Below are 25,914 nucleotides of genomic sequence, written 5' to 3'. Positions count from 1 at the left end.
AGTGTGGATCCCCCCAAATACATTTTTTTGCTTTGTGGTATAGTATCTAACATGAAAAACAAATAGAAGGGCCAGCCTGTCCAAGGCTGCCAATAACCATCATTCTCCCTTTTTCCCTGTCAGGTAAATACTTTTCTGTGTGTGTACATGTACTGGGATTGCAGCTAGGGGAGGGCAGATTCTAGAAAGAAAAAGGCAAATTGGCTCTTGGAAATTCTCTCCTATTTTAAATCGAAGTCAGTGCAGGGTGACAAGCATCCACATGACATAGTGTCCTGTGGTGAACCCCTTCTGCTTTCATCTGTGGCTTTAGGAGCTGTGTTGTTTTTGTGCCTGTTTTGAGGGGGTGGGATGTAATCAGAAAAGTCTAATTAAATACATTTAGCTGTCACCCTGCTGTGTGAAGGAGGCAACCTTTTCCTATTATCTTCTGATTGGAAACATGCACCCATGCAGCCCCCACCAAGATGAAAGCTATGTTATTTCCTTAATCCACCGGGCATGGAGTTGAAATTTAAAGAAGAGGAAGAAGGAGGAGGAGGAGGAGGAGGAGGAGGAGGGGGAGGAGAGGAAGAGGAAGAGGAAGAGGAAGAGGAAGAAGAAGAAGAAGAAGAAGAAGAAGAAGAAGAAGAAGAAGAAGGAAGAAGAAGAAGAAGAAGAAGAAGAAGAAGAAGAAGAAGAAGAAGAAGAAGAAGAAGAAGAAGAAGAGAAATCTATGGGATGGGGAAATCACTCAACCACCCTGGGCTAAAAAAAAACAAACAAACAAACAAATAAACAAAAAACCCAAGCCCTCAAACTATTGCATTCTATTCCAAATGTAAAAGAAGATGGTTGCTGTAAATCTGATGTAACACTTTTTCCATAAAACTGCAGTCTGCAAAATCATGGACATAGCATGTGGGTAAGAACTATGAGTCTTGCCTTTCTCTGGTGAAGAGTCAGGCCTTACTTTCTAATATTCTAAGGTAGCCTTGCTGGTAGTTTCAAAATTTACCAGCTGACAATAGCCCTATTCTCATATTCCCACCTCTGAAACCCAAAGAAGACATCTGATGATTTCCATCAAAATCTCAGTATTCACAAACTTTCTGATATCTCATACATTTCTGTAGCCAAATCTAACTATTTTAAAGCATTAGGACGGTGACTATGTAATACGCAGAACTACCTCAGCCCTTGTTCATTCTTAGAAGCCAGTGTTCCCACTCTGCACAGTCCTATGACAATACAGAGGACATTTCTAAGTCCTTGGCCTGCTGCCTGTCCCTACCTTATGCTGCCCCATCCTTCTGAGCTGCTTCTTGACTAATTACAGCCCAGACCCACTTCCCATATCATCTATCCAACCTTCAGGATTAGTGATTTCTTCAGCTTGTTCAGGTTGCAAAGCCCTGGAAGTAACAGGATGTATTTGGGAATGCTCTGAGGAATTACACAATCTGTCATATAGTGGGGTGTCCCACAGACATTGATGATTTGGTTCTTTCATACCAATTTCACATCAAAACATTCGACTCTCTTCTGCATCCTATACCCATCCTATCCCCAGCAGTATGCATTCCCCAAAATAAATAGACAAACAAGTTCATGTAATAAATTGTTGTGCCATACATGCTCTGATATTCACCTTAATGTTCATGTGCTTCTTGCTCATTCATTTTTGTCTGTTAAAAAAAAAAACACCAAAGCAAACAAACAAAAAATGAAACAAACAAAAAACACCAAAAGTATTACCCAAATTGGGTGAAGCCAGTGGGTCTGTATATTTGCACTGAGTTTTTACTATGATCCAGGAGCTCTGTTAACTGCTGGAAATTCTGAAGTGAACAGAAAAGCACTACTTCCCTCAAACAGTTGAGATCTTGATGGAGGAATAAAACTCAAAATTGGGAGACTTCTCTCCATTAACCTCCTTCTTTTCTGTTAATTGGGAAAGAACTACCTTCATTTTACCTTACTAGCAATATACCTTTGTCCAGCTCTCGAAAAACAAACAGGAATAAGGTTTAAGGACAATTATCAAAGGGATGCCAGGGTGGCTCAGGTTAAGCATCTGCCTCTTAGTTTCAGCTCAGGTCGTGGTCTCACAGTTCTTGAGATCAAGCCCTCATGTGGGGCTCTGCACTGAGAGCTCCGGTCTCACGGTTATTCAGATCAAGCCCTCATGTGGGGCTCTGCACTGACAGCAGGTAGCCTGCTTGCGATTCTCTCTCTCCCTCTCCCTCTGCCTCCCCCACTCATGCTCTACCCCTCTCTCAAAATAAATAAACTTTAAAAAAATATATCAGAAACAGGCCACAATCGATGAAGGGGTCAAAAGTATAAAGTTATAAAATAAATAAATCCTGCAGATGTAATGTACAGCATGGAGACTATAGTTAATAATATTGTATTGCATATTGAAAGTTGCTAAGAGAATCTTAAAAGTTTTCATTGCAAGAAAAAAAATTTAACTATGTGTAGTGATAGATGTTAACTAGACTTCTTGTGGCCATCATTTTGTACCTTATGCATATATCAAACCATTATGTTGTACTACACCTGAAACTAGTGTTATATGTCAACTGTATCTCAAAAATTAAGCCTCTATGAAACATATATATATATATATATATATATATGTAAATATAAAACAGCCCAGGTAGATAAGAAAGCCCCTCCCATGACTTAGCATTCATTGATCATTATAACTCTACTATGTTTTGAATACTTGTATCAACCTAGCATGATGCTAAGTGCTTTACAGCAGGGGCGGAGAAACGTTTTCTGTAAAGGGCCAGATAGTAAATATTTTAGGATTTGCATGCCATATGGTTTCTGTTACAAGTACTCAGCTCTGCCTTTGTAGCACAAAATCAGCTGGAGAGGATAAGTAAACAAATCGGCGTGGCTGTACTCCAATGAAACTTTTGTTTGCCAAAACAGGTGGCGGGCTGGATTTAGCTCATGGGCTTAGTTTGCTGACCCCTGCTCTGCAGTCGTCACATTTCATTCTCTCAGCCATACTGTGAACTTGGTATAATTAGTCCCAATTCGCAGATGAAGACACTGGGGCTCAGAGAGGGTTCTTTCACAGAATCACAGGACAAGTCATTGATAGAGATTGTATTTTAACTCAGACCATCTGCCTTCAAAGCCCACGTTCATCTCTCGTGTGCTCTGCCCCTCCTACTGCCCTCAGGTGCACAGTTCAGAGCCCCTGCCTTGTCTAAAGCTAAGTTCATTCCTAAGAGCCCACTTGCCCCCTCTTCAGGTTTGACCTGATTGCCAATGGGGGTGCCTCCTTGACCCTGCACTTCGAGCGAGCCCCATTCATGAGCCAGGAGCGCACCGTGTGGCTGCCATGGAATAGCTTTTACGCCATGGACACCCTGGTAATGAAGACTGAGGAGAACTCCATCCCCAGCTGTGACCTCAGTGGCTTTGTCCGACCAGATCCAATCATCATCTCCTCCCCGCTGTCCACTTTCTTCAGCGCCGCCCCTGGGCAGAATCCCATCGTGCCTGAGACTCAGGTAGGAATGGCAGGTACTAGGGTAGGTCTCTTCAAATCCTCCCCTAACCCAAACTGGCTGGCCAACTTCCTCTCACCATATCTCACTCTCTGGGTGGGCCAGAGACTAATATTAAGGGAGAGAGACAAAAAGTAGGAACACAATAGAATTTATGGCCACTGGAGAGACAACTGATTCTCTCCTATATCTTCCAGATGTTTCCAGATAGTCATTCAAGACTTTGGCAGTCAACGGAGCTTTTAATAAAATAAAAAAAAACAATATACATATGTGCAACCCACCTGCAAATTGCATTTTTATTCCTGTTAGTCACAGAGATACATGATAAGAGGCACTTTAATGATCTACATCAGTGTTAGGACAGAGGGCATATTACATTATTGCCTCCCTGTTGCTTTATACCAATTGTCACTGGAAGTTGCAGGTTCATATAATTACAGCCTCTTGTGGCCTCCTTACATGCAGCTAGCAATAAAGCCTGCTGTTCTTATTTACATCTTTTGCCAACAGTGTGGTTTTTAAAAAGAAACACAATAGTGACCAGGAATAATTATTAATCCAAAAATCATAACCTCAACCCCTTTACTCCATGGTGTAGGATAAAGTTTTGGTTGTTTTTTTTTCTCTCAGTCGTGGGTAGTGGTTCTTGCACCCCACATAAGGCATGATGCTTTGTGAGGGCAGCAGCAGACAGGCAGACTCAGGGTTGTGAGCAGCCCACCTGTCCGGGGGTCACTGGATGAAGCATGTCTCATGTCCACCCTATGTTTCCTCTCCAGGTTCTTCATGAAGAAATTGAGCTCCCTGGTTCCACTGTGAAGCTTCGCTACCTGAGCTCCAGGACCGCAGGCTATAAGTCTCTGTTGAAGATCACCATGACCCAGTCCACGGTGCCCCTGAATCTTATCAAGGTTCATCTGATGGTAGCTGTAGAGGGGCACCTCTTCCAGAAGTCATTCCAGGCCTCTCCCAACCTGGCCTACACCTTCATCTGGGATAAGACAGATGCATATGGCCAAAGGGTTTACGGACTCTCTGATGCTGTTGGTATGTTTCAGTTTCAACTCCTTATTGATCCTTGGATTTAGTCATGCATTAATTTGATCAATATTGAGTTCCTAATATGTGCCACACACTATCCCAGTAGATAGGAATGCATTGGTCAGTAAGATAGACAAGAGTCCTATTTCATGGACCTTTTGTACTAGTGGGGGATCAAGATAATAAACACACACTGAACAAGAAAATATCAAGCAGTGATAAGTGCTAATATTAAAGTAAAAATAATTTACTGGGAAGGAGGAGCAACTGTGGGTGGGCATTCAGGGAAGACTTCTTGGCAGGTGACACTTCAGCAGAGGCTTGAATGGCAAGAAGGAGCCATGTGAAAATCAGGAACAAAGCATTATCTTTCTGGCAGAAAAAGTGAGAAGACTAAAGTGTGTTTGAAGGACAAAGAGAAGGGCAGTGTGGCTGGAATGTATGGACAAGGAGAATATTCAAGATAGGGGAAAGAGGTGGAGCTAGATCATGTTCCCAGAATGCATCAGGAGAATCAGAAGATGGAGGGGGTGTGAAAGCCACGTGCTGTGTTTCAAGCTGTGCCTTTTAGGGAATAGCTTAACTGCCCACTGATGAAAGACTACCATAAGAGAAGGGTCTGTTGGTTACCAATCTCTGAAAAGTTGTGAGCTGAGATTGATATCAACATACCTAGTGTCTTTTCCTACTTGTGGAAGTCTGGGTGGGATTAATTAAAATCCAGAATCCTGTATTTTCTTCACCACTAGCCTTGTGATTTCCAAGAACTATAATAAGTTACCAAAATAAGAAACCAGCAAACTTAGAAATTTTCATGGTAGTTGGAAGCCAATGTTTGTCAGACACTCCTTTTGTGCAGAGCACTGAGCTAAAATCCTTTGTATGGGGTAGCCTGTCAATAATTTTATCAGGGAGGCACTCTCATAACCCCCATTGTGCAGTAGGACATGAGGGAGAGGGTAAGTAAGATGCCTAACGTCATGTACCTAGCAGGTTTCACATGCTCAGGGTATGGCCCTAGTAGTCTGCCTCATCAGCAAAGGGAGTTATTAACTTCATAAAAGATAGTCATGTTATTGAACTAACTAGTGCATTTACTATAAAGTAGCTAATCAAATATTATATCAGCCTTTACCAATATCAAAAAAATATGCAACATCAAAACGTAGATGCAGTATTATAATGCACCCCCATGTATCTAGCTTCTGACATTATCAAGTCCATCCTTTCATCCACCTGCCTGCTTCCCATGACTTTCTGAAGGAAGTCTCAGATATCATATAAATTCATCCATAATATTTCACAATGTATCTCAAAAACACACTACAAAAGAATGACGACAATATAATTATCACAATTTTTAAATGATTACTTCTTAATATCTTTAAATAGCCCATTATTCAATATTTCGATTGTCTAATGAGTATCATAAAATATTAGTGCTTCGTTTGAGTCAGAATCCAAATAAGATCCACCTTTTGCAATTTTGATTTCTCTTAAATTTCTTTAATCTGTGGTTTTCCCTTCTATCTCTAGCTCTTTTTTTAAGTTCTATATTTTATTTTGGACAAAGTGCATTATTTGTCTGTAGAATTTTCCATAGTCTAATTTATTTTCTGATTGCACCCCTGTGGCTGTTTAATGTCTTCCTTTGTTCTGTTATCTCCTGTAAACTGAGAGTTGAGACTCGAGGCTTTTTCAGGTTCAGGTTTGATTTTTTTTTTATCTGAGGTATAATTGACATGCAACATTGTATTAGTTTCAGGTGTACAACATGATTCCATATTGGTATATATTGGGTGCAATATATACACAAATCTAGTTAACATCCATCACACAGATTGTTACGAATTTTTTTTCTTGTGATGAGAACTTTTAAGCTCTACTTTCTTAACTTACAATATGCAATACAGTATTATTAACTACAGTCACCATGCCACACATTATATCCCCAACACTTATTTATTTTATTACTGGAAATTTGTACCTTTGACTCCCTTCACTCATTTCTTTCACCCCCACCTGCTGCCTCCAGCAAGACCCAATCTAACTCTATATCTGTGAGCTTTGTTTTATTTTTTTTAGATGATTCTACATCGAAGTGAAATCATACAGTATCTGTCTTTTCTCTAACTTATCTAATTTAACATAATGCCTTCAAGGTCCATCCCTGTTTCCCAAATGGCAAAATATCACTCTTTTCTGTGGCTGAATAATACTACACACACACACACACACACACACACACACACACACACACACACACATTCTTTATTCATTCAGCCGTTATTGGGCACTTAGACTATTTCCATATCTTAGCTATTGTAAATAATGCTGCAATGAACATGGGGTGCAGATATCTTTTTGAGTTTGTGTTTTCATTTTCTTTGGATAGATACCCAGAAGTGAAATTGCTGGGTCATATGGTAGTTCTATTTGTAGTTTTTTTTTTGTTTTTTTTTTTTTAAGAACCTCCATACTGTGTTCCATAGTGGCTGCACCAATTTACATTTCCACCAGCAGTGCACAAGAGTTCCCTTTATTCCACATCTCCACCGGTACTTGTTATTTCTTGTCTTTTTGATAACAGCCATTCAGACAGGTATGAGATGGTATCTCATTGTGGTTTTGATTTGCAATTCCCTGATAATTAATGAAGTTGAGCATCTTTTCATGAACATCTTGGCCTTCTCTATGTCTTCTTTGGAATGTGTGTTCAGATCCTTTGCCCATTTTTCATTGGATTGTTTGCCTTTTTGCTATGGAGTTGTATGAGTTCTTTATATATTTTAGATATTAACTCCTTATCAGATATATGATTTGCAACTATTTTTTTTCCTATTCAGTAGGTTGTCTTTTCATTTTATTGATTATTTCCTTTGTTGTACAGAAGCATTTTAATTTTTTTTAATTTTTTTAATGTTTATTTATTTTTGAGAGAGAGGAACAGAGTATGAGCAGGGGATGGGGAAAGAGAGAGGGAGACATAGAATCTGAAGCAGGCTCCAGGCTCTGAGCTGTCAGCATAGAGCCAGATGTGGGGCTCGAACTCACAAACCAGGAGATCATGACCTGAACATTCAACTGACTGAGCCACCCAGGCACCCCATCACAGAGGCATTTTAATTTGATGCAGTCCCACTTGTTTATTTTTGCTTTTTGTTGGCTGTGCTTTTGGTGTCAAATCAAAAAATTATTACTAAGACCGACGTCAAGGAGATTACCCCCTGTGTTTTCTTCTAGGAGTTGTATGGTTTCAGGTCTTAAATTCAAGTCTTTAATCCATTTTGCATTAATTTTTGTGTATGGTGTAAGATGGTGATCCAGTTTCATTATTTTTCACATGGCTGTCCAGTTTTCCCAACACCATCTATTGAAGGGACTGTCTTTTCCCTGTTGTATATTCTTGGCTCCTTTGCTTTGAATTAATTGGCCATATATGTATGGGTTTATTTCTGGGCTCTCTATTTTGTTCTATTGACCTGTGTGTCTGTTTTCATGCCCTCACTATACAGATTTGATTACTATAGCTTTGTGATATAGTTTGAAATCAGGGAGTGTAATGCCTCTAGGTTTGTTCTTTCTCAAGATTGCTTTGACTACTTGGGGTCTATTGCAGCTTGATACACATTTTAGGATTGTTTGTTCTATTTTTGTGTTTCTATTCTGTGCCATTGGAATTTTGTTAGGGATTGCAATGAATCCGTAGATTGCTTTGGGTAGTGTGGGCATTTTAATGATGTTAATTATTCTAATTCATGAGCACAGAATATATTTCCATTTATTTGTGTCTTCTTCAATTTCTTTCATCAGTGTTTTATAGTTTTCAACATATAGGTCTTTCACCTCCTTGATTAAATTAATTCCTGAGTATTTTATTCTCTAATTTTTTTTTCAGCAGGACAACTAGATAGGTGGTACTGTTGTCTCCCATCAGGAGGCACCTAATGTCATCTTGTTTATCCTTTTGTGATTTCAGAGGCCACTGATGCTCATTACCTAGATCCATTAGGTCATTAAGAATTGCAAAGTCATATTTTAATTTTTTCATTGCTTTTCCATTTATTAGCTAGAATACTTTTACATAGAGATATTCTCTCATTAACTACTTGGTTATAGGAGGTAGAGTTCAAATAAGAAAGAAGAAATAAATTCTTGATTGTTTGCCTTTATATACTGTTTTCAATATAATAAGTTTGTTCTCTAACATCCTCTAACAGTGGCAAATTAATTTCCTAATACCATTATGAACTCATAGAATAAAATGTGTCTAATATGTTTCAATCCATTGAAGTTATTATCTCTACTGAGGGTCAAACTATCCCATCTTTGGTCAGTGGGACACTCTTCAAGCTGACTCCCTATCTTTTGACAAAACCCTAGGAGATTTTGATTTCTTCCTTGCTATCTGGTATGATAAAATACCCTAGTCTCATCTTGTTCATTTCTTGCTCCAGCCATTTCTTCAAGGAGCCCTGCCTGATTTCCTTTTAATGAGAAATAATATTTCAAGGCCACAAGCTAGGCACTAGAAATTCTCTTTGCCATTGATTTCATTGTTGTTTCTTGGAATTTTCAGAAGACAAGTTAAGAAATATATGTGGGGGTTTTTTTAATAAAATGTATCTCCAATTCATATTGATGCTCCTATATCTCAGGATTTAAAAGAAGCTGTGGAGAATCCCCAAAGGTGACACACATAGTTAAGAATTTAATGTAGTAGGAATAGCGATAATAACAGTGCCTCATATTTCTAAAGCAATGTTGCAATTAAAAATGTATGGCATCTTGGCATTTTGTCTCATTTATCCCTACTACATCTCTCTGAGAAATTGAGGTTTCACTTGCTCTGTTTTACACATGGGAAAACAGAGCCACGAGGAAGTGTGAGCTGGAGCAGAGTTAGAACTGAAGTCCTTCATCTCCCACCTCCCTCTCCCATTTGTCCATGTGGCAAATGTAGGATTTTTACAGTCTTTGGATTCTGTTCCCCACTGAATTGTCACATAATTGGCAGGCTTTGTCCCCATGCCTGCCTTGCCTGGCACTCTCTGGAATCCTGAGTGATCGTACAAAGAGCTTTAACTTATACAAGCTGTTGCCTACAGAATCTCCTTATAAATGAGCCACTATGCTTCCATAGGCCTTCCTCCTAGTGAGCGAAAATAAATAACATAGAATATGATAAATGCATGCCGTGAACAGCAGGCTGAAAGAAACAGTCTCCTGTCCATCTATAAAGGAGAGTTGTATTTCGTTTTTAAATGATTCTTCTCCTCCTTCCACATCACTAGGGTCGTATTTTGAAAGCCAGCTGTTCATTGGAAAAGTCTTTCTATCCCTACAGAGTACTACTGTGTAAGTTTCAAGGTTGAGTTCAGCTTGAAATCTGAATTTAATATTGTGTGGAATCACAAGGAGAAAAAGCAATCAACCCACCTCCTTCAGTGGGCTTTTGGAAAGGAATCTGTATTACCATGAACATGTGTTTCTCATTCCAGCTGGAAAGCTTTGAAGTAATCAAGTAAACTCTCTTTTCTCCATTCTGCCCCACCCACTTTTATCTTTCAGTATCTGTTGGGTTTGAATATGAGACCTGCCCCAGTCTAATACTGTGGGAGAAAAGGACAGCCCTCCTTCAAGGATTCGAGCTAGACCCTTCCAACCTCGGTGGCTGGTCCCTGGACAAACATCACATTCTCAATGTTAAAAGTGGTATGTGGGCACATTTACTTTCCCAAATACATCCTGATCTCCCCTCCGGAAACTTCTCGGCAGGCTTGACATTTAAGTGGTGGCCCCTCCCCTTCCCTTAGCATTTTTCATCAAATGTCCAAAACACTCATAGGTTTTCCCACCTTCTCCTTTTAAATGTCAAAGAATCTCAGGCTGTTTTTCCCAGACCATCTGCCTTAGTGTACCTCACAATTCTTCTTCAGTTATCCCTACAGGCAATATCTTAGCCTTGGGGTTTAGCCACTCCATTACAGCATCATGAGGAAAAAGGCAAGTTCTCCAAAGATCAAAGTTTCCTACTATTTCTCTTCTCTCTGCCACTGCCCTTCACCCTCAGTAAGCCAATAGAAGTATCCTCCCCAGAGGGTTGCAGTAACTATCCCCATTTCCTGCTCCCCAGGAATCCTACACAAGGGCACGGGGGAGAACCAGTTCCTGACCCAGCAGCCTGCCATCATCACCAGCATTATGGGCAATGGCCGCCGACGAAGCATTTCCTGTCCTAGTTGCAATGGCCTTGCTGAAGGCAACAAGCTACTGGCCCCAGTAGCTCTGGCCGTTGGAATTGATGGGAGCCTCTTCGTTGGAGACTTCAATTACATCCGGCGCATTTTTCCTTCTCGAAATGTGACCAGCATTTTGGAGTTACGGTAAGTGGCCACACAGAAAACCTTCCTTTGCTCTATTGTTCCCATTGCTACAAAACTTCCCTGGGCAAATTATGGCTTAATTGGGGGTTCTCCAGAGAATATATATCCCACAAAATGGGCTGAGCTTCAAAACCTAGGCCTGTAATCAAATAATAGTTGGGGAAATTCTTTTTGAATCTATAAAACACCACACACATATTGGATACAATTGTTAACACCTGACTTACAAACAACCAAGGGTGAAAGCTTTAGGTCATAGTGCTTGGTGTGGGACCTGTGTAGCTGTATTTGTAAATACAAGAATCCACACAAGAATCTCCACACAAGAATCTGATACATACCAAACAATGAAAGAACCACTACTTCAAGCTGTTCATCTGTTTCAGTGGTTTCTAAAGTGACACTTCTTAAAAATACAGACTCCTGGAGCCCACCCCAGAGCACTGATTCAGTAAGCCTAGAGATGAGCCAAGGCAGTTTTTATCTTTGACAAGCTCTGTAGAAGATGGTGATGTACATGAGAGTTTGAGAACCACTAATGTTCATTTACTAATTCAAATGTTTATATTTTGTGCCTCTATGTACTACCTTTCTATAAATTCTCTGGGTCTTTGCACATTCACTAGGATATGACTTAGAATTACTGCATAGTCCTTGCTAGTTAATTTCTGGCCACACCTGGTAGATTCCTCCTGGTCATTGCTTGCTACTAACTCTGAAGTCCAGATTCCTCTGTGCTGGATGAAAGTTCTTATAAACTCTCTTCCCAGCAAAGTTGACTCCAGGCCCTAAAACCTAGAAAGTGATCTGTAAGTGGAGGGATAAATGAATTCTATAAATAAGGGACAAAATACTTGGTGAATGTATACCATGTGCCAAGGACTATCTGTTAGGACATGAGGGAGAGGGTAGGAACAAGCAAAGCCCTAGCTGTTGTGTTTATGGTTTTATAGGAAACTTCACACCAATTCATGTGGACAAATTTAAAAAATTATAATGCTTTAAGGAAAACCTAACAGGGTAATAATTAGGTACTACTGTGTGGAGTAGGAAGGATAAGGAAGCTACATAAGATAGTTAGGGAACATCTGAGATGTGTCATCTGAGATAGGGCCTAAATGATGAGGTCAGCCATGTGAAGATCTGGGGGAAAGTATTCCAGGGAGAGAGAAGTTGTGCAAAAGCCCTAATATCAGGCAATAGTCTGGTTTACTTAAGGGATTGACAGAGTCCAATATGGTTGCATGGTGGTAAACTCAGAAGGAAGTGTTTCAGAGGAGGTCAGAGAGGTCAGTAGGGGATCAATGCTTCAGCATCTTATGGACCTTGTTGACGAGTGTAAATTATATTCTTATTACAATGGACAGCTGTTGGAGGTTAAAGTAGAAAGTACAATAGAGTTGACATGATCTTATTGCCTTTTTAAAGATTATTCTGGCCATTGTGTAGATGAATGGACTGTAGGGGTGCAAGAGTGGAAGCAGAGAAGCCCATAGGGAAGCTGTAATAGCTGACCAGGGTCTGGGTGATGGTGATGTAGACTAGAGGGGTAGCAGGGTAGATAAGGAAGTATTCCAACTGGGATATATTTTCAAAGTAAATGTGATGGGAATTGTTCATGGATCAGGTGTAAGAAATGGAAAAAAAGAAAAAGAAAAAAAGAAGAAGAATCAAGGATTATGATGAGCATCTTGACCTGAACAACCAAGGAGGTGGTGGTGCTTTCTAAAGTAGCCTCAGCTACCATGTGAAGGACTTAGAAGAAGCCACAGGTTGCACTTGCATTTTAGTGGCCCCTTCTGGGAGAGAGATCAGTGATTAGACCATCAGCAAGTACTGCTGACTATTCCTGGGACCTGAGACTGTGCCAAGCACTGGGCGGTTAAGAGAGAGAGAGAGAGAGAGAGAGAGAGAGAGAGAGAGAGAAAGAGAGAGAAGAAAACCCCAGCGTCACCCCCAAGAAGGTTACAGATTCAGTGATCCAGTAGGCATTTACTGAACATAATGTGAGCCAAGCATGTGCTGGGCTCTAAAGGTCTAGAAGGGGATGAAACACAAGGCTCAAAGAGCACCCATTTGAAGATGACAGATGGGAACCTAGGCAAGTAGAGACAATTCAGGATGAGTATTGTAGAAGAACCAACAACCACCCATCATGGAAATAAAGAAGGGGAAGTCATGGAGTAGACTAGAAGAGTATAATAAGCAAAAGATAAACAGTGAGAGGAGAAGGAGACAAATAGATAATCCTCAAGCTGTCAAATTGCCAATCAGACAAACCACATTTTCTAGAGCTACCCAACTAGGTCCCCTTCCCAAGATGTTCGTTTCCCTTTTTATCCTAGGAGAGTCCTTTTCTCAGGAATCCCGTTGGCAGTGGAGAGCCATGGCAGGAGTCAGGGAAGGGAGTGAAGGTAGCATTCTGCTTTTCCATGAGGGTTGCATTTTTAAATCTGACATTTATAACCAACTCTCCATTGTCTGGCCCTTACTTCTTTGTCATGGGTCTAGGTGCTCAGAGCTAAATCAGCACTTGCCTACTGCATTCCCACCTCCAAACCTGGACTCATGCTACTTGCTCTACTTAAAATACTTTGTCTAATCAGCCTCATCATGTCCATCTTTAATGCTCATTTTGAAGGTCCCCTCTCCATGAAGCCTGACCTCTCTAGCAGAAATAATTCTCACCCTCCTCTGGGTCACTTAACTCTAATTTTCCACAAAAGTGACCCCATTTATTGCCTTGTTTTTCAGTTATTTCCATGTAAGTCTTCTAGAGTCCTAGTGTGTGAACTTCCATAGCCCAGGTACCTTTGGCATCTTTCCCCCTTGATACCTAGAGCAATGCCTTGTCCACACTGGGGGCTTAAGGCACATTTCTTGAGTTAAAGGAGACACAGACCATTTTCCTCCTTTCTTGGAATCTGTCCTTGATTCTAGGTCTCTCAATTTGTAGAGGCCACAACATTAATGATAACAGCTAAGGGCCCACTCAGAGCAGCACACCACACCCACATGGTGACATTAAGGACAGCTGGAGGGAGTGTAACTATCAATTTCCCTCAATAGCTGTGTGGTTTCTTTTTCCGTTTTAACTGCCTTTAGACTTGTTCTTGCTTTCATCAGCCAGGTATCCAGAGACGATTAGAAGTTAAGCTTTTACAAGAATACTGGTTTGATTTTTCTTTTCTTCCCACCACATAACTGAAAACTAAGGCTGTCAATCCCCTCTCTTCAAAAACAGTAACCAGGGGAGGGAGGGAGGAGGGGAAAGAGACCTGTCTTGCTTATGTCTTTTCTCCATTGTGAGTTGGCAGCTAAATGATTTAGTTTCAGGATTCAGTGCCCATCCGTATCTCACTTACCCACCCCAGATCTAAGCATCTGAGTCAGAATTTTATATAATGTTCCCATGGTTCCTTCTCTCTTCCTCCTTCCTTTGTCTATACAAAAACATACAGGGGCAGAGTTCTACACACTTGGAAAACTTCTAATGTTAGAAAGAGCCTTATTCTTACGTAAAATGGTTATCATTTGTATGCTGCAGTTCCACCAGCATTCAAGACATTTTCATCATGCACTTCCCCAAAAAGCCTGATACCCCACTTTTAGTGGCATATTCCCTTTCTTATAACTACACTCACTCCAGGTAATCCTTAGAAAACCCCAGCCTTAGAGAGTAAATTTGTCAGTGACTAACACCTTAGAGTGAATTTCTGGCACAGAAAAATCTTTCTTCCTCCTCAATTGAGAACATCTTTGGAATTGGATCCCAATATAAGGCAATAAATTATAAGGTATGGGACAGTGTCTCTCTGCCTTGTCTTAACTTGGCCTCTTGTGCTAAACATAAGAATCTCACACTTTCCATAGTGTTTGAAATACTAAAAAACTTTTTACTTTCCAAATATAAAATTATGTTATGATACGAAAAATGCTTTTGTTCCCCAACTAAAACGCTTTCCCATGCTGAGATTCTTTTTTTATATATCCAAGTTAGTTAACATATAGTGTAATAATGATTTCAGGAATAGAATTTAGTGATTCATCACTTACATATAATACCCACCACTCATCCCAAAAAGTGTCCTCCTTAATGCCCCTTGTCCATTTAGCCCATCCCCCAACCTAAAACCCCTTCAGCAACCCTCAGTTTGTTCTCTGTATTTAAGAGTCTCTGATGGTTTGTCCTCCTGTTTTTATATTATTTTTGCTTCCCTTCCCTTATGTTCATTTGTTTTGTATCTTAAATTCCACATATGAATGAAGTTGTATGGTATTTACCTTTCTCTGACTAATTTTGGTTAGCATAATACATTCTAGTTCCATCCACATTGTTGCATATGGCAAGAGTTCATTCTTTTTGATCACCAAGTAATATTCCATTGTGTGTGTGTATGTATGTATGTGTGTGTGTGTATATATATATATATATATACACACACACACACACATATATATATATATACATATATACATGTATATATACAACACACACACATACCACATTTTCTTTATATATTTATCACTTGATGGATATCTGGGCTCTTTCCATACTTTGGCTATTATTGATACTGGTGCTATAAACATTGGGGTATGTGTGCCCCTTTGAAACAGCACTTCTGTATCCTTTGATAAATACCTAGTAGTGCACTTGCTGGGACGTAGGGTAGTTCTATTTTTAATTTTTTGAGGAACCTCCATACTGTTTTCCAGAGTGGTTGTACCAGTTTGCATTCCCACCATCAGTTCAAAAGTGTTCCTCTTTCTTCACATCCCCGCCAACATCTGTTGTTGCCTGAGTTGTTAATTTTAGCCATTATGACAGGTGTGAGGTGGTATCTCATTGTGGTTTTGCTTTGTATTTCCCTGGTGATGGGTGATGTTGAGCATTTTTTCAGGTGTTCTCAGCCATCTGGATGTCTTCTTTGGAAAAGTGTCTATTTATGTCTTTTGCCCATTTCTTCACTGGATTATTTGTTTTTGGGGTTTTTTTGGTGGGGGTGTTGAGTTAGATAACTTCTTTATAGATTTTGGATACTAACCCTTTATCTGATGTTATTTGCAAATATCTTCTCTCAATCTGTCAGTTGCCTTTTAGTTTTGCTGATTGTTTATTTTGCTGTGCAGAAGCTTTTTATCTTGATGAGGTCCCAATAGTCCATTTTTGCCTTTGTTACCCTTGCCTCCAGAGACATGTCAAGTAAGAAGTTGCTGTAACCAAGGTCAAAGAGGTGGCTGTCTGTTTTCTCCTCTAGGATTTTGATGGCTTCCTGTCTGACATTGAGGTCTTTCATCCATTTTGAGTTTATTTTTGTGTATGGTGTAAGAAAGTGGTCCATTTTCATTCTTCTGCATGTCACTGTCCAGTTTTCCCAACACCATTTGCTGAAGAGACTTTTTTCCTTTGGATATTCTTTCCTGCTTTGTCAAAGATTAGTTGGCCATACATTTGTGGGTCCATATCTGGGTTCTCTATTCTGTTGCATTGATCCCTGTGTCTGTTTTTGTGCCAGTACCATACTGTCTTGATGATTATAGCTTTGTAATACAGCTTGAAGTCAGGGAGTATGATGCCTCCAGCTTTAGTTTTCTTTTTCAGGATTGCTTTGGCTATTTGGGGTCTTTTGTTGTTCCATACAAATTGTAGGATTATTTGTCCTAGCTTTGAGAAGAATGCCAGTGCAATTTTGATTGGGATTGCATTGAATGTGTAGATTGCTTTGGGTAGTATTGACATTTTAACAATATTTGTTCTTCCAATCCATGAGCATTGAATGTTTTTCCATTTGTGTGTGTGTGTGTGTGTGTGTGTGTGTGTGTGTGTGTGTGTGAGAGAGAGAGAGAGAGAGAGAGAGAGAGAGAGAGAGAGATCTTCAATTTCTTTTATAAGCTTTCTATAGTTTTCAGATTTTTTACCTCTTTGGTTAAGTTGATTCCTAGGTATTTTATGTTTTTTTTGGTGCAGTTCTAAATGGGACTGATTCCATGATTTCTTTCTGCTGTTTCATTATTGGTGTATAGAAATGCAACCTATTTCTGTACATTAATTTTATATCCTGTGATTTTGCTGAATTCATAGATCAGTTGTAGCAGTTTTTTGTCGGAATCTTTTGGGTTTCCACATAGAGTATCATGTTGTCTGAAAAGAGTGAGAGTTTGATTTTCTCCTTGCCAGTTTGGATGCCTTTTCTTTCTTTGTGTTGTCTGATTGCTGAGGCTAGGACTTCCAACACTATGTTGAATAACAGTGGTGAGAGTAGACATCCTTGTCGTGTTCCTGACCTTAGGGGGAAAACTCTTGGTTTTTTCCCTTGAGGATGATATTTGCAGTGGTCTTTCATATATGGCTTTTATGATCTTGAGGTATGATCCTTCTGTCCCTCCCATGCTGAGATTCTGATGGTTCTATTGATGTGGATCAACAGCAATAGCTTTATCAGGGAAGATCTTCAGGGAAGGGAATTGTCCATGCCAGATGTTTTAGTGATAGAGAGGGAAGAATCACAAGAGAATGGGAGCCTAAGAAAGAGGGCAAGAGCAGCAGAAGTTAGAAGAAAGCTTCATCAAAGATAAGCTTTGCCTGAGAATTTCAATGAGAAAAGACCCTTCTTGATACGGGCATAGAATGATAGGGAGGAATATAAAGTTCTAGTTATATGCTTTCCCTGTGTGATCAGGCTATAAATACCAAAGTCAGGAAACAAAATATAATATATCACCCCTACCCAGAATAACAATAACAACAATACCCCATAAAATTTGGGGCAGTTCTTGGCACTGTTTTCAAAGTCCTTTACCAAAGGCAGGTCCAGGTTTCATGGGGACTAAATCTTAACATAACTTTGAATGAAATGTAGTATTATTTAGGATGAAAAAGGAAACCAACAGAAATTGCACATTTTGAAAAGCTGATAATTAGTGCAAACATCACAAAATCCAGATGAATTACCTAAAATGTTTTATTAATTAACTACTATTACACTTCCATGATACTTGTTTTCCTACACTTTTTGGCTGCATAGTTTTTGATTGTCTTTTAATATGACAATGATTGTGTAATGTCATTACCTATAAAAAGAATAGAGCAATATTCAGTCTTTCCTCTGGCATAGCTATAGTCAAGATTTGTTTCAGATTATTGGTAAGTTAGTAAATGTTTCATGTCTACAAGTGATTACTGGTGATGTTATGAACATTGTTAGAGTTGTAAAATTTGGAAAAATCTTTATCAGGCTTCTTTAATAATATTTCTGTGCATTTCAGGTTTCCTTGTACAGTGAATAATCTAAATAGTCTTTGAGTTGACACTCATTAACCAGCCTGTCACTGATGTCCTGGTAATAGTGAAATATTCTGTATAAGTCTTTAGGGCACTAGTGTATAAGCTTCTGTAGAGCAGACACCTTTGGCATCTTTGCCCCTTGATGCCTGGAACAGTTTCTGGTCCACATCAGGGGCTCAGGACACACTTCTTGAGTTAAAGGAGACATGCACCAGTGTCCTCCCTTTTGTTGGAATCTGTCCTTGGTCCCATGTCTCTCAAGTTGTGGAAGCCATAACATCAATGGAATGAGCTAAGGCCCCACTTGGAGCAAGCCACACCACACCCATTTGGTGACATTGGGCATTACACTTCCAGTAATAATGCTTAGTGAGTCTGAACAATAGGGCGGAAGCTTTCCTGAAAGCCATTCCTATACCAGAATCACTAGCAGTAATCTTTTTTTTTTTAACGTTTATTTATTTTTGAGACAGAGAGAGACAGAGCATGAACAGGGGAGGGGCAGAGAGAGAAGGAGACACAGAATCTGAAACAGGCTTCAGGCTCTGAGCTGTCAGCACAGAGCCCGAAGCAGGGCTCGAATTCACAGACCGTGAGATCATGACCTGAGCCGAAGTCGGACGCTCAACCGACCAAGCCACCCAGGCACCTCAACACTAGCAGTAATCTAACTAGATAATGAAAGGACCACATATGAGCCACATAAGCATGTCCCCCTAAAACTAATTTAAGCATATTAATTAACTAATTAACACATAAGCATGTCCCCCCTAAACTGAATTTATCCCAGCTAACTTCTCTTTCATTAGAACTGAAACAAACAAACTGTGGCCACTCCAATACTACCCTATTCTGTGGCACAGAGGGAGTTGGAAGGGAAGGAGGCAACAGTGTCAAATGTTGATGAGCTAAGCCATCTCACTTCTTGAATCTAAGACACCACTCTGCCCTTGAAGGCTGTGCCTAAAGGGTTTGCATTATTGCACACACAAAGCCTTGGCCTGTCCTTTGTATGTAAGGCACCTGTGCTGATCTACATCGATTGACTCAATGCCATTATTTTGGTTCGTTGGCTACTAAGTACCCATGCTGCCAATGGCCTTGGACTGGAATAGTGGTGACCTCAGTTGGTCTCCAAAGCTCATATCCATATGATCATTTGGACTGTACCCTCAGTGACTTGGTCTGCCACTCCTGCCCTTCTCCTTTCCCCAGCATAGATATTATATTAATCAACTTAAAGCACATGTTCTTAGGAAAGAAGTAGGTCAGGTCTGCAGACCCAAATCCCATCCAGTCTTTTCACAAAATCTTGACTAAAACACTGGAATTGATATTGCAATAATTAAGAGCCAAATATGACTACCACTGGTGGCAGATAACATTTCACTTTCATTAAGCAATATAAAATAGACGCGAGAATTCCCGGCTGCCACCCTGACACACCAGGCTTTGCAGAATGAATCTTAAATTGCACTATGTCAGTCAGAGCTCAGGAGTTATCAGCATCATTTAATTAACTTTTTTTTTAACGAAAACTAACACATTGGAATAAAATATAAAAATGTAATCCCTGTGCAAACCCACCACTAATCATGGCCCCTGGCAGAGGCCCAGGCTGCACCTAAGCAGGAATCAGGGCATTAGTTCTCTTTGTCCCTCCCCTGAAGCCTCCTCCCTCAGCCAGGAGGGAAAGAGGGGGTTAGAGACTCCTTCCACTTTGGCCTAGAAGTCTCAGGAATGAGAAGCAGTTCTCTTTACTTGAGGCCTTAGCATCTCTCCTCTTTGCCCTAATGTTATTAACTTCTAGCCTCTTTCCTGTTGAAATTGACATGTATTTTTGTTCTTAAAAAATGCTTCGGATCCTCTGTCCCCTTTCTCTCTCTGCTCCTTCCCTTCTCACACATTCTCTCTCAAAAATAAAAATAAACATTAAAATTAAAATTAAAAAAAAGAACAGCAACACTTTTACCACTTTTCCAAAAAAGAAATGGTAAATGGAGTCTTTGGCTCCAATTATAGAGAATATTAATATCTATGAATTTCATGTATGAATGTTATCTGTAGGAAAGAATGCATACAAGGGGCCCCACACATGCAAATTGAGTTAGAGAGAGGGAAGGTGTCATAGAACAGGGATAGGAAATGGTTGAGACTCTCAGGGTTCAACAGAATGTTTGCCAAACTGCAGATGGATTTGGGAAGAGGCTGTCTTGGATGGTACTGACTCTACCCTGTGATGCACCAATAACATATAGGTGGCACAGGTGGCACCAGGTTCCCTCCCACACCCAGGGCAGACATTACAAACGAGTCCCAGCACTTGTTACAGCTGATTGGCATTTGGCTTCAGAATCCTTCTACTTCTGTGCTCCTGGCAGGCATCACTAATCAATCAGTATTGGCACTCAAGAGGGAAACTATTTGCCATCTTTCATTAGCCAAAAGACCTCTTTCACCTGTTGCCACCTGTGTCATGTGACAGCCACATTGCTGGTCAGAGAATTCAAGCATTCTTCTGTAGATTTTTCAATGGCCAGGAAGAGTCCAAAATCAGGGGTGTTCCCCAAGTAATTGAGCCAGGAGCTGTTAGCTAGAAGGGAAAAAAAAAGGAAGACGAGTGCCTTTTTTTGGGTCCCTTTATACAAGAAATGAAAATGTTATGTTTGCTTTATCATCAATTCTTCAGCTAACTGTTTGTTCTTTTTCCTTCTGTTTTCTTTCTATAAAGAAATAAAGAGTTTAAACATAGGTAAGACGAAGAACTCTTTCCCATATAATTTGATATGGTTCGTTTGCTTCCTTGTGTTTGCTTTTTGTTTTGTGCTTCTTGTGTAATGTTGTGTATTTTTATGTACCAAATATAGTAACTTTTTTATGTGCTAATTGTGTGTTGTGGATATGATAAGCTTTAGCAATTATGAAATGCAGTCAAAAAGCAACCAAATAAGCTGACAGTAATTAGAATTTCCGGGAGATGCAAGTGCAAGATAATGAACCCTCAGCGAACTTTTATCCTGACTGCTCAGCGCGGTCCATAATTGGGCTAAACAGTTGAGGCAAACTTCTGGCTTTTGTAAATGCTGGACTGGGTTCACAAAAGCTTTAATGAACTGGAAACGGGTCAAAAACTCATTTTCAACTCATTAATGATTTTTTCCCCTGGATATATGGTCATTTAAAAAAAAAACAAGTTAATTGCCAATCTGCTGGTCAGAATGAATCCAACAGTCAGATGCATTGGGAATTTTCATGGAGTTAAATCACTTTTAAGTAGTATGAAGTGTGTAGACCAAGTACTTTTGTCTAAATAGCCTTTGTCATTCAACTGCTCCAGGTTATCATTTAAAACCATACTGGTGAAATTCACATATGGAGTGTACAACACACATATTTGTGCATATGGCTCTGGGGAGCTTCCCATTACAAAGCTAGGAAAACTCCAGCTTGTCCCAAGGTTGCACTGAAATAGAAGAAAAGTGACCTTTTTATTTAGAAGAAGAGAGAAAAACAAAATAATGTATCTTAATACTCAAGGGAATGTTTCTCCTCACTTCTTGAAATGAAACATGGAAGGGGCTTCTTCCTGATGTTAGGTGAGAATTAGACAAAAATGGAGTCAAGTTGTATAAGATCATCCACTTCAGTGGAAAAGCTATGCGTATGCACCCTCTGCCTCTTCCTCAGGTACTCCCAAACTGGCTGCCTATAGGCACCCCAACTGGGCCAAGCAAAAATAAATCTACAATGCCCTGAAAGGACATCCCAGTTCAAACTCACATACCTCATTTGACCTTCACCATAGCCACAAATGTGGAAGTATGGGCTGTCCATACCTGAGATTCTCTGTAAGAATCTTGGTTGGAGCAAGTATGAGGCCATGGGGAAGAATGAGACCCCAACAAGAACTGACCTCACACCCTTAATTGTCTGCTCTTCTACCAGAGTTTTTGAAAAGGCTCTTTGAATCAGGCTCCCAAGAAAGTCCAGAATTAATTATCTTGCTCACAGATAGGCACAGATGTGCAGTGCCCTGATCCTTCTGCTCATGATGCTAGCCAGCTACTATCATTCGGTAACAAAGTACAGCATCTAATTAAAAAAATAGCATGAAGTTTTCCCTTTCTGCCCTAATTTGTTTTGCATATGTGGATATTCTCTAAAGACTTAATAGCAAAAGAAGAAAGAAAGAAAGAAAGAAAGAAAGAAAGAAAGAAAGAAAGAAAGAAAGAAAGAAAGAAAGAAAGAAAGAAAGAAAAGGAGAAAGAGGAAGAGGAAGGAAAGGAAAGGAACGGAAAGGAATGGAACCCTGGTAGCCTACTCTTTTAAACTAGTTATCTAGGCTGGAATTTTAGAAAGACCTTGACTTCTAGCAACCTGAGGAGAAGTTGGAATTAAAGATGGTCTTGACTCACAAATTGTTCCTAAAAATAGCTTCCTAGTTCTTTTCTTCCTTAAATCAAGGAAGAATCCAAATGGGGGTGTTTTAATTAGTAATTTACCAGCTAATGTCTACAGGACAAATGCATCCAACACTATCATCACCCTCACCTTTCCTTCACCTCTTCCATCCCCTTTCTTCCCATAATTCCAAACTACAATTGAGAAATAACTGAAAAACAAAAGGCCTATGCTGATTTTTGGCATGTGGCATCCTAAGGCAGAGAGGCATTCACTGTTTGCAACCTAGAGGTGGTGATTTTAATAACCAGTATAGGAATAGCATGAATACCTATTCTGGTCTCAACCTCCAACAAATGACAGACACTGCAAAGGGAAGAAACTGTAGGGTTTTGAGCCAAAAGGGACATGAGAAATGATCTGATTTCTTCATTATCCAAATAAGCAGTCTAGGACCCAACACAGCCAAAAGACTTACTTAAGGTCACCAGCTGGGTCACACCGAGTTTAGAGTTTCCTGTGGCTTAGTCCTATCCTTATCAGCAACATATAGGGCAGCTAGATGCATGGCAGAGAAAGAGGCCCAGGTCTCTGAGGAATAGTGCCTTCCTATTACATTTCTCACACACATGTCTAGTGTCACTTAGGGCCCTAGCAGCTCTTCATCCACGTTTGTGACCTCACCATTACATAAAATATTAAAACTGTAACTTCTCCCTCAGTAATATAGATTCTGGATGTGATATCAGCAAAATATCATTTTTTTAAAATGCCAGCTTTATTCATATCCACACTGAGAAATAGTAGAGAAGACCTGAGGCTGAGGACTGGGGATCGATCTGGGAGCCTCCCATCAGAAAGTCAGGAAAATTCCAGGTTGCCCTAGTATTAATGATCTAGTTCCCTGGAGACATTAAGGAAGCATGGATTAAAAGAAAACCTTGTCTCATGGAAGTGTTCCTCAATCCCACTTGAGAAATATATCAAACCCATGGGGGAAAATAAAGAAGGCTGATACACACAAAACACTGACACAAAAGCAGGACCAGACTGGGATCTTTTGTACCAGCTAAATGAAGCAATGGTATTTTAGTATGATGGGAAAGGATGAACTCTCTAAATAGCATGAAGAGCTTAGGTCCAATTAAAAGAAATAGCTAAGAGCCATGATATGTTAGAACACTAGGTTGTTATGCTAGATTCTTTCCAGTTCAATAAAGTGGAAAGACACTAGAAACAGAGTCTTACCAGGATTTTTGTCATCTCTTTGATCCAGTAGACCAGCTGCATAGCCCCCTTCTCATTTCTCTTTCTGCTTCTTCTAAAGCAACAACCCAGCACACAAGTACTATTTGGCAGTAGACCCTGTGTCCGGCTCTCTCTACGTGTCTGACACCAACAGTCGGCGAATCTACCGAGTCAAGTCTCTGAGTGGAGCTAAAGACCTGGCTGGGAATTCAGAAGTGGTGGCAGGGACTGGAGAGCAGTGCTTGCCCTTTGATGAAGCCCGCTGTGGAGATGGGGGGAAGGCTGTGGATGCAACCCTGATGAGCCCTCGAGGTAAAGGTTACAAAAGAAGAAAACCCCTCCTCCAGAATGACCTTGCCACAAGGTTGTCTTTCTTCTTAACTGGAACTGAACTAAGTCCAGGCAGTCACAAATACAGATTTCTCTACAATAATTTAACTCTGATAGATTGCTTTGGTGTGTGGGTGAGTATTTAAAAAAATTGTTTATTTGAAGTAAACTTCATCACCCACATATGCTACAAACGGAAAGTGGGTTGGATTGTTCCTGGAGACTTCTGAATGCTGCCAGTCACAGAGTCAGAGGGAAATATTAGCTCCATGAGCCAGAGTGACAGCTGTGTGGGCTGGAGACAGAACAGAGCCCAGTGGGGGGGGGCCTCCAACCACTCCCAGATGTTTATGTTAGACAATAGTGTACATAGTCATAAGCACAGAGCCTGACATTTTGTAAATGCCCAATAAATGGTAGCAATTAAGAATGGGTATAATTTCCAAGAGTCTGGGATTAGGGGGGAGGTGTTCTTAGAACCAATGGATCTCTGTTGGAAAAGGACCAAAGATACTTAGGCATAAAGACCTATTGATCCTTTGAAGCCCCAATTCTTATTAACATTTTTAGCTATCACTAAAGCATCTGGCAATATGGAGTAAGGATGAATGGCCTTGGGCATGGGCACTAGGGTGAAGGTGCCAAAGAAATAGAAGCCACTGTCTGCATCTTACCAGGAGAGTGCTAGAACAGGTGTTCCCCCAGGGCGTACCGAGTAGAGTCAAGGCTTAATTGAGAATGTTTCCTGGAGGATATATTTTGAATTGGAAGTTTGTGACTACAGGAATCATTGTTTCTGAACCTCATTGTTGTAATTAGTTGTGAAGGTTGTTCAAGTAATTTACTACCAATAATTTTTCAAGCAATGAACTTGGGAAATAACTTCTTTTCTAAAGAGAGCAGATGCCAAGTTATTTCCCCATTCATTCATTCGCAGTCTTGGTTCATTTGCAGCCCAAAGTTCATTCTTCAATTGGGTGGTAATGTAGCTAGCACCCTAGTAATTATGCAGATCTCAACAGAGTGCCTATGAGAAAGGGTTTTACCTTAAAAAGCTGAGAGCCACTGCTCTGGGTCTGCTAATCCATCCAGTATGTTCCCGAGTTCGAGAAGATCAAGAAGCTAATGCCCAATAGGGCATCCCCACCTCCACCCCCACAAGCCCTACTCCTTGTCAAGAGACACACGTTCGCTGTTTGTCTTGATCAGGTATTGCAGTGGACAAGAACGGACTCATGTACTTTGTTGATGCCACCATGATCCGGAAGGTTGACCAGAATGGAATCATCTCCACTTTGCTGGGCTCCAATGACCTCACTGCTGTCCGGCCACTGAGCTGTGACTCCAGCATGGATGTGGCCCAGGTGGGATTTACTTCTCATCACTGTGCCACACCTGGTTCTTGGCCTGAAGTTCTCACCTGCAGCCTGTTTGGGTTGAAAGTGGAATGGGAGGAAAAGATATAGATACAGATTACAGGGTGGTTTGTAGAAGGCTTGAGATGAACTAGGCAGCAAAATGGAATGAGAAATGTTAGACAAGAATGAGAGAGCAAGAGAGAAAGGAAAGGGGGAGGGTGGGATTCAGCTCAAAAAGTGGAGCTAGTGACACACTCCAGCCGTGGCAGATTACAGGGTAGGAGTTACTGTGTAATTACCTCTCTTCTCCATCATTATTGCAGGTTTGAGAATGTACTATACAGTGT

At 40.3% G+C, this 25,914-nt stretch overlaps 1 protein-coding gene across 1 annotated transcript in view; it reads left to right on the top strand.

The window, feature by feature from the left end:
• The window catches only part of TENM2 (teneurin transmembrane protein 2), a 982,382-nt gene that overhangs the window by 898,800 nt on the left and 57,668 nt on the right, over nt 1–25,914 (top strand). The window contains exons 18-24 of the mRNA XM_053222896.1: nt 3,257–3,518; nt 4,298–4,565; nt 10,131–10,274; nt 10,696–10,945; nt 20,962–20,982; nt 23,959–24,191; nt 25,419–25,573. Coding sequence (XP_053078871.1) covers nt 3,257–3,518; nt 4,298–4,565; nt 10,131–10,274; nt 10,696–10,945; nt 20,962–20,982; nt 23,959–24,191; nt 25,419–25,573 — 1,333 coding nt within the window. The remainder of the gene's footprint in view (nt 1–3,256; nt 3,519–4,297; nt 4,566–10,130; nt 10,275–10,695; nt 10,946–20,961; nt 20,983–23,958; nt 24,192–25,418; nt 25,574–25,914) is intronic.

Source organism: Acinonyx jubatus, chromosome A1, assembly GCF_027475565.1.
Source record: "Acinonyx jubatus isolate Ajub_Pintada_27869175 chromosome A1, VMU_Ajub_asm_v1.0, whole genome shotgun sequence".
NCBI lineage: Eukaryota > Metazoa > Chordata > Mammalia > Carnivora > Felidae > Acinonyx > Acinonyx jubatus.
This window is presented reverse-complemented; position numbering and strand designations above follow the sequence as displayed.